General features: G+C 40.4%; 2 protein-coding genes across 5 annotated transcripts; one reads left to right on the forward strand and one right to left on the reverse strand.

Moving 5' to 3' along the window:
- Nucleotides 1-25: 25 nt before the first annotated feature.
- Nucleotides 26-3,898, reverse strand: szrd1 (SUZ RNA binding domain containing 1). Of its 2 annotated transcripts, none has more exons than XM_080853525.1 (4): nucleotides 3,680-3,898; nucleotides 2,344-2,393; nucleotides 1,986-2,255; nucleotides 26-1,838 (listed from the first exon to the last, which is right to left on the reverse strand). In XM_080853525.1, exons 1-4 carry the CDS (start codon nucleotides 3,728-3,730, stop codon nucleotides 1,730-1,732), a joined length of 480 nt encoding a protein of 159 aa, XP_080709651.1. In that variant the 5' UTR covers nucleotides 3,731-3,898; the 3' UTR covers nucleotides 26-1,729. The 2 variants fall into 2 exon arrangements, with proteins under 2 accessions (XP_080709651.1, XP_080709652.1); XM_080853526.1 differs by lacking the exon at nucleotides 3,680-3,898 and adding an exon at nucleotides 3,447-3,669.
- On the forward strand, nucleotides 2,184-8,270 carry sult1st5 (sulfotransferase family 1, cytosolic sulfotransferase 5). 3 transcript variants are annotated; one of them, XM_080853522.1, is made up of 8 exons: nucleotides 2,184-2,323; nucleotides 4,678-4,825; nucleotides 6,226-6,354; nucleotides 6,458-6,555; nucleotides 6,758-6,884; nucleotides 6,981-7,075; nucleotides 7,196-7,376; nucleotides 7,461-8,270. In XM_080853522.1, the coding sequence occupies exons 2-8, from the start codon at nucleotides 4,687-4,689 to the stop codon at nucleotides 7,571-7,573; spliced, it is 882 nt and encodes a 293-aa protein (XP_080709648.1). In that variant the 5' UTR covers nucleotides 2,184-2,323; nucleotides 4,678-4,686; the 3' UTR covers nucleotides 7,574-8,270. The 3 variants fall into 3 exon arrangements, with proteins under 3 accessions (XP_080709648.1, XP_080709649.1, XP_080709650.1); XM_080853523.1 differs by lacking the exon at nucleotides 2,184-2,323 and adding an exon at nucleotides 2,406-3,280; XM_080853524.1 differs by lacking the exon at nucleotides 2,184-2,323 and adding an exon at nucleotides 4,229-4,308.
- Nucleotides 8,271-8,566: the final 296 nt, after the last annotated feature.

Raw genomic sequence — 8,566 nt, forward strand, 5'->3', positions numbered from 1 at the left:
AATGCATACATTTACCGACACTGTATTTAAAAAAAAAACCTTTATTAAATGGCCATTTTCTTTATTATGTACAGGCAGATTTGTGTGTTTAATCAGCGTGTGACTAACTCCCCTGGATAAAATTCAATATAACTGGACATCTTTAAAAGTGTTTGCAAGACAAAACATAAGTGAAGTCCTTTGACAAGGTCCTGGTAAGTTCAAGACAACCAACAAAAGGACAAAAGATGGGTGAGAGAAATGGGGGGGGGAAGGCAGTAGATGTGGTATTGCAGAAAGTACAGCAATATTCTCGTTTCAAATTGCACTGTGAAGCAGGATACAGCCTTGTTTGTGCATGTTTAGAGAGACTTAACACAGCCATCAAAAACCGTGCTGTCCACCAGTTTCAGGGGAAAATCCCTCTAGTCTTTGGAAAGGTTGACATCTCTTCTCATTTTGGCTTTCAATACACTCAACAGGTAATGGGTTAATCATACTATCAAATATAACTTGATAGTGTGCCACTAATCCATGGGAAAATTCCCATGTTTTTTTCTTTTTTAATCCCCAAATTCCTTTTGGCTCGGTTGGAACACCTGAGTTCCAACATGAGTAAAGCACATCTGAGAGAATGCAGCTGACCGTAGATATGAGGAGGGAAGAACGTATAGGAATAGGTAAATCATTGCCCATACACCATTTTCTCCTAAAGTTTGGGATGACCAATATTTACAGGACATTTCATTTCGATTTTTCTATACATTTTAAAAATTCTGGATCTAAAAACCACTACCATTTCAAATCATACAAAACAAATGCAGAAAAGCTACTTAAAAACTGGTTATTCTGTTATTCCCACCATTAATTATAAATTTCACTTTGCAGTTTTCTTTCATATAAATAAAAGTCAGGACAGGCTTGTAGAAGATATAAGCTGAGAAACAAAAATTAAAAGTAAGCTAACCGTAAACAATAGAATTTCAACTCAACAGCAACAGGTTAAAAAAAAAAAATTAAAAATGTATGGCAATTAGCAGTCTTCCTACTTAATAACCAAAAACTTAAGTAACACAGTTATGCTGAGACAACATTGAAGGACACACATTAGCAGTAAAGAGGATTGACTGATTATCAAGAGTGCAACTGGTGGTGTTATTGCTGGGAGAGGCCGGGCATCCTGTGCCCTTCCTGATGTCAGTTTGAATCTACTTCTCTCACTTCTATCCTCACCCATCCCTCGTTCAGATCCTCTCAAATCATTCATAGTCTTTTCACACAGACCTGTCTGTGTCCAACGTCCATGTCAGGCATCTGCTGCAAAGGTTTCTCAGACGGTGCTGGTCATCATTCCTTAAGCCACCTGGCGATAAGGGAACGTTCCAGATAATTTCTTTCTTCAATCTATTTAAGTTTGGGCGGTGGTTGGGGCAGGCAGGCATACTCTGGGTACATCACAGTGAGTAGTGTCTATAAGAAGCAATGCCTTCATCACAGTGTACAATGGAGAGAAGAGGATGAATCCTCTCTGCTTCTCCAAAAAGTCTCTTCCCTTTCCCCAACAGTGCGACCCCCCCCCCCCAAAAAAAGAAAAGCCATGCGGGATGGTAAGAGACAACGCATTCCTACGTTACAGATAAATGTCAAATTCAGAAGATTCTCCATACAAAAAAAGACCCTCCCTCGAAGCTCCTGCCTCCCATTCGTCCTCCTCCTCCTCCTTGAATCTCCTCAGCAAAGATTTGTATTCCTATCTACGCTGCCGAAAGCCCTGTGTACCGTCTGGGCCTGCTGGCTGGCGGACCACGTGATTGTTTGATCGGGTGTCGTCTGACGGAGTGGTGTTTATTCTTGGTGATCTGATAGTTCAGAGAGGTCAGAGTGTGTGTTGTGTCAAAAAGGTGCAGTGCTCAGGCAATAAAATGTACTAAGTTATCCACCAAAATAGTTGTAATCAGTTAAAAAAAATTATAATTTACTAAAAATCTCCAATTACAAGCTGTTACCTGTCAGTATTAGGCCTTTCCTGTGGTGTGTCATCTGGAGTGGCGCTGCCAAGGATTCGCTTCCGAGCCTCTGCATACTCAGCTTCCCGCTGGGCTAAAGACTTGGGTTGTTGGGTTGGGCGGTTCTGCGACACTGGAGACCCCAGGGATCCGTTGCTAGAAGGACGCTTAAGGATTCTTATCTGAGGTGGGGGTGCGGCTGGAAGCGAGTCATCTTGGATAACAATGCCCGTTTTCATTGGAGACCTCACAGCGTTCCCACCTGACATCCTGGGGAGGGAGGGGTGACAAATCAACATCACCTTTGTACAAACTGACTGATCCGAACAATCTGACAGGTTTGATTGTCACAGCCTACCTCTCTTTTTGACTTATGCGTAGCTTCTCTTCCAGTCTTCTCTCCATTTCCTAAAATGAAAAACATTATTGAATCAAGAGCTGCTATCCAGACTACAGGGCATGTTGACTACTCTAAATGGGACAGACGGGAACATGTGAGATCAAGAGGGTCTCAGTTTCAGAGTTATTTATACATCGCCAGCATATTTTGGAACTTATATCGTGCAGGACTGAGAATAACTTGCCAATAACTCGTGAGAAATCATACTGTTAACCAATTTCAACATGATTACACAAAAAAGGCTATCCTGGCTACGGTCTTCTATCCAAGCCTGTCTTTCACATAAAGAGGTTGTCCATATCCTTCAGCTGATGATGAAAAGCGATGCACTGTCCTGTCCCGTGGGCAGTCGAAGTAGGCGAACAAATCTAGCTACCATAACTAGCAGTGGTTAACGGTCTCAGAAATGAACCAGAGATCCAATTTAAGACACACCGACAGTTTGCTACTTTCACAGAATATTCTGGCCCTAAAACCTAGATGTGTAACCTACCAAGTAAGAACTATTTTGGTCGCGATATGGCAAGCCATCTATAGATAACCAGATAGCTTGCTTACTAGCTTGTAGTTTTACTATACGGAGTACCATGCGACATGGCTCTACCGATCTAAGTTAGTGTTGATTTCAGTCTTCGGACTGGTAGCTAGCGATAACTTAGCTAACTAGCCATATTGAGCTGTTCCCTAGCCTACCAAGTTATGCTTGCTACAAGTGGCCTTTAAAGCTAGCTCAGATACTTGGCAGCATAAAGCAGCAAAATATGTGGAGTATATCGGCAGAAAGAAACACAATCTGAATTTTACTTCCAGGCTAGTTTTAGATTAGTCTAATAAGACAACGTTAGCTCGCTAACATAACTCCATAACAGAGAGGTATCGTCAGGACTTGGTATCGGTAAGTTTGCTTGCTACAATTAGTTAGCTGGTGCGCTAGCTACATTGAATAGAACGATCGTATTTCACATAATGAGTATACATCAGACCACAGAAGACCGCTCATTTATGGTGTCATTATCAAAAACCAAACATTATGACTGACACCTCCATATATCGTCCCATACCTCTAAAGAGTAAAAGTCTTAAAATAACTCTCCAACTCCATTCCCCTTTAAGTGGCGGCCTACTTCCGACCTCGCCGTGGTGTTACCCCTTTAGCAGTAGCATTTGGCTAGTTTATTTATAGCTAATAGACTAACCAGCTACTATGTATCCCGACAAACTCTCTGAACACACGTGCTACTATATGTTGCCTTGTAACATTGTCCGTTAATCTTTATGGTATCAACTCTCTTACCCCACTGTCTGCTGCCTCCTCCCAGCTTTCGGCAACCTCATCATCATCCATGATGCACTCTCTCCTCGTCAGAATGGGGTTCCCCCAACACCAGCAAATGAGCACTTTCTTCTTCTTCTCGATGTTCTAGTAAAAAAAGCGCAGTACTGGCACCTACTGTACTGGGTGTGAGAGTCAGTCAGCTAAATGCTCTTCCGCGACCGTAGTGTCACTTCTAGCGTCGTGTTTACGTCCCTTTCAAAAGTTATCTTACATTCATTCATTTTAAAGAAAGGGCCATTGTTTTACGTTAATGTGTAACTTAAAATCAAATCACAAGATGACAACAGCCAGGGGCAAGTTAGCCTAGCAGTAAGCAAACGTACGACCCACGTATTAAAATCAGGCTAAACCTGATGCCACCTCATAATAACGTTTTTTTTTTGTCTCATAACTGGAGCTTCTTCTGTAGTTGTTTGTTTAAAGCCTGCGGGTTAAATATTTCTTCAAACAGGCTAATTGGTGGTGCAACGAATACTGACAATGTACTTTGAACACCACAAAAATGAGAGGACCACGTGAAATTCATAAAATCACACCAAGTCAACGAACCTCAATTTGTCGGGGTGGTTTCACACATACAATCTGAGGTAAGCTGATCGAATGACTGATCCCAAACAAATGACAAAGCCATAACAGAACACTAATTAATAGTTTTCGATGGAGAGGGATAAAGAATGGTCATATTTCGAATTTACATAGCCTAACTTTGGGTGCGTTTGTCATCGTGAGAGACTTGCTAAAATGCCGTCGGCAACGGAGATATTATCTTAATAATCAACCATTTTGTGTTTCCTACTTTCTTCCAGTAACCCAGAATAGCCATTACATGTTCTTGTCATATGTGTCAAAAACCCAAGGCGGAAATACGCGGAGTCTAGTAGCCTAATCCATTAAATTGGCTATGGGTCCTAGGTATTTAAGTGGGTGCTTTACGTTTATCTGGGCTACTACAACAGGTAGACAAGATGGAATGGCAAAATCGTTGTCCACTGGTGGAAGTGCAGGGGATACCATTGTTAAAGCCAATAGTCACACACTGGGAAAGGGTTGAGAGATTCAGAGCAGAGCCTGGGGACCTGCTCATTGCCACATACCCTAAAGCAGGTGAGTGATGAAAAAATAAATTACATCAGAGTGAATTTGAATTAAGTAGCCTATGGATGGTTTGGCTACTGGCAACTAAACTCCTCAAAAAAAAGTTCGGAAACATTTATTCAGTCGATTATCCCTCCCCTTTAATAATAGCAATTGGTATTGTATTGTATATCGTTGGAAAGCCTGATTAGTCACCTTTACAATGAGGTACAACTTGTAAGGATTGTGCATTCGTGGAATGAGCAGCACAGCTAACCGTGTGGGTAGCGGCCAATTTTTGTTGTTGCCAAAATCCTCAAAAAAAAGTTTGGAAACATTTGTTCGGTCGATTATTCCTCCCCTTTAATAATACCAATTGGTATTGTATTGTATATCGCTGCAATATTCTTCTGTTGGTATTCACTCTTGTTTTGAGTTGCTTGGTGGATTTAATGATTCTCCCACAGTATTAAGGAAAAAACCAGACATATTGACCATTTTTACACTTTCACCCATTCATTTTACACTATAGGGACCTCAGTAGCATGTAGATCGTGCATTCGTGGAATGAGCAACACAGCTAACCGCGTGGGTAGCAGCCCAAAAATGTTTGCCAAAATCCCCTGCAATATTCTTCTGTTGGAATTTAGTGAGATATCGGAATGAGATTCTGGAGCCAATGGCGACCCCATATCTCCAGAATCTAGGACCTAACTCCATCCTCCAGGATGACAACACCACAGAGGCAGGATCATCACAGAGTACCTCCAGAACTTAGGAGTGGAGAGGATGGAAAGGCCTGCCGTGAGTCCAGACCTCAACCCAATTGAATACTTGTGGGATGAGCTTGAGCGTTCTGTACGTGCCAGAGTGACCAACGCAACCATGTTGGCTGACTTGCAACAAATTCTGGTTCAGGAATGGGATGCCATCCCACAGCAGGTGCCAAGCTGTTTTGGCTGCGTATGGATCTTCCACATGCTACTGAGGTCCCTGACAGTGTAAAATGAATAAAGTGTAAAAATGGTCAATATGTGTTGTTTTTTCCTTAATACTGTGGGAGAATCATCCAATCCACCAAGCAACTCAAAACAAGAGTGAATACCAACAGAAGAATATTGCAGGGGATTTTGGCAAAAAAATGTGGGCCGCTACCCACAAGGTTTGCTGTGTTGCTCATTCCACGAATGCACGATCCTTACAAGTTGTACCTCGTTGTAAAGGTGACTAATCAGGCTTTCTAACGATATACAATACAATACCAATTGATATTATTAAAGGGGAGGGATAATCGACTGAAGAAATGTTTCCGAACTTTTTTTGAGGAGTTTTTTTTTTGTTTGAGCGAAGGTGGACTGGGAAATGTTAGGTTGTATAGTGGTTTGTGGTGGATAGTTGCCTAATACATTACATTATGGTCTTTTCCATAGGAACAACATGGACACAGGAGATAGTTGACCTGGTTTTAAACCACAATGATTTTGAGAAGTGCAAACGTGCTCCAATTCATGAACGTATGCCTTTCCTTGAGATGACCTCCCCAAATCCTACACTGTCCGGTGAGAGAATTTGAGCCATCAATAGTAGGCTACATTGGCTTCCATCTTTCTTCTGTGTAGCCTATAACTGACACAATGTCCTTACTACAATCTGATGATTAAGGTATAACCACATTAGAGGCAATGGACCCTCCTCGAGTTATCAAAACACATCTGCCTATCCAGCTTGTTCCCACAACATTCTGGGAGGCAGGCTGCAAGGTGAGAAATATACAGTCACATATATGATTACACATGTATGTCACCTGTAAATAAATATTATTCCAGGCTAAATATGTTTTTATCTACATGTATATTAATGGACTTCTCCCACCTGTTTGTGGATTCTGCTTTTCTAATCACATCATGCCAATTACTCAAATCCAAGCATAATTTGCTGTCTCTATCGTTTTTTATGTTTTAGGTTATATACATGGCACGCAATCCCAAAGACAATGCTGTGTCATATTTCCATTTTGACAGAATGAATCTTGTACAACCAGAACCAGGACCCTGGCACCAGTACTTAGAAAAGTTCATGAAAGGACAATGTGCGTATTGTTATCTATCTATGTCCATTGTTACACTGGTGGTTATGATTTCTGATCAGTAATTTAAGTCTTATATTTTGATATTCTGCTTCATAGTGGGATGGGGTTCCTGGTATGATCATGTAAAAGGATACTGGCGAGAGAGAGAAAAGAAGAATATTCTTTACCTGTTTTTTGAAGACATGAAGGAGGTATGTTTTGACCCTGTATGCATTTACTGAGAATGAGCTGACTGAACTGAGCTGGCATGACCTGTTTTTAGGTAGTTGGCTTTATGCTTATTTTCCCTTTTAATTGTTTCTGCACACCAGAACCCTTACCAAGAGGTGGAGCGCATTGCTGATTTTCTTGGACAAAACCTGTCAAAAGCACTGATTGATGAGATAGTACAGAGGACAACTTTTGTTGCCATGCGTGACAATCCTATGGCTAACTACTCATCGGTACCGGACACCATCTTTGATAGGCGAGCCTCAGTGTTCATGAGAAAAGGTGAAAGACAGGAGCAAGTTAGATGAAGGTTTAGTCAAGAAGGAGAGACTGTGTTCTGAACTTCTTTCTCCTCTGTGTCCACAGGAGAGGTTGGCGACTGGCAAAACCATTTCAGCTCTGAACAAAACGCCATATTTGAGGAGCACTACAGGAGAATTATGGCAGATGATCCCATTCCCTTTCGTTTCTTGATTTGATCGAACCATTTTAGCCCTGGGGACTACCTAACAGAGTTTATTTTGTCTGATTGATAGTGTATTAATCTTATTTAAGACATGTTGATGAAACCAATTGTTTGCAATTCTCACAAGTTCTATAAGCTACCGGTATTTACATTCTACAACACTTATGCCACCAGCCTGAAAATAATTAAATAACAGTAGTAGTTGTGGTAGTAGAAATAACTTTATTGTATGAATTAGAAAACTGAGCAAGTTGTCAACCATATTCCATATTTATTTCAGTGGTGTCCTAACCATGGACTTTGTTTCAGTGAAGTATGGACATACTGAACCAAGCTTTAATTTTTAAAGGGCATTTGAAAAGGAAAATTCTTATGAAATAAAACTTTTAGATTAACCTATAAATGCTGTACCGAAATGGGACTACTGCTCTAGAATGGACCTTGAGTTTTTGAGAGGTTCAGATAACCTTTTAATAAATTAGACAAGCACACCCAAACTGCAGAAGGAAATTGTCTTCAGTCTTATTTTCAATTATGTAAATGAGTACTTAGTTTTGTCCCCTACAGCTATTTGAATATAACTTACAGCATTTTTTTTAATATGTAAAAGTATTTCATATGTGTTGAATATGCATGATTGGCACAAACTGGAAACTGATCTTGCAAAATAGCATTTGTGTTGATATTGATGGTTATTAAAGATGAGCACATCTTCAATTAGAACAAACACCGCCTGATAATCTGAACTAGTCTGTGTTCTCTCTTGGACAATGATCAGTCAGGAAAAAGGCGGTTATTCTTGCAATGATGCATCAAGGGAGCGAGAGAGGCTTCACCTACAGTGCCCTCCAGGATTATTGGCATACTTTAGTAAAAATGAGCAAAACAAGATGCAAAAACATTTCTTCATAGTTTATCCTCAATATTCACAAAAATAACCTTTAATTTAAGTAACATAATTGAAAGAAACATTACATTCTTATCATGGAAAAAAAAAATCTCAAAT

This window comes from Sprattus sprattus (genome assembly GCF_963457725.1).
Source record: "Sprattus sprattus genome assembly, chromosome: 16".
Classification (NCBI taxonomy): Eukaryota; Metazoa; Chordata; class Actinopteri; order Clupeiformes; family Clupeidae; genus Sprattus; species Sprattus sprattus.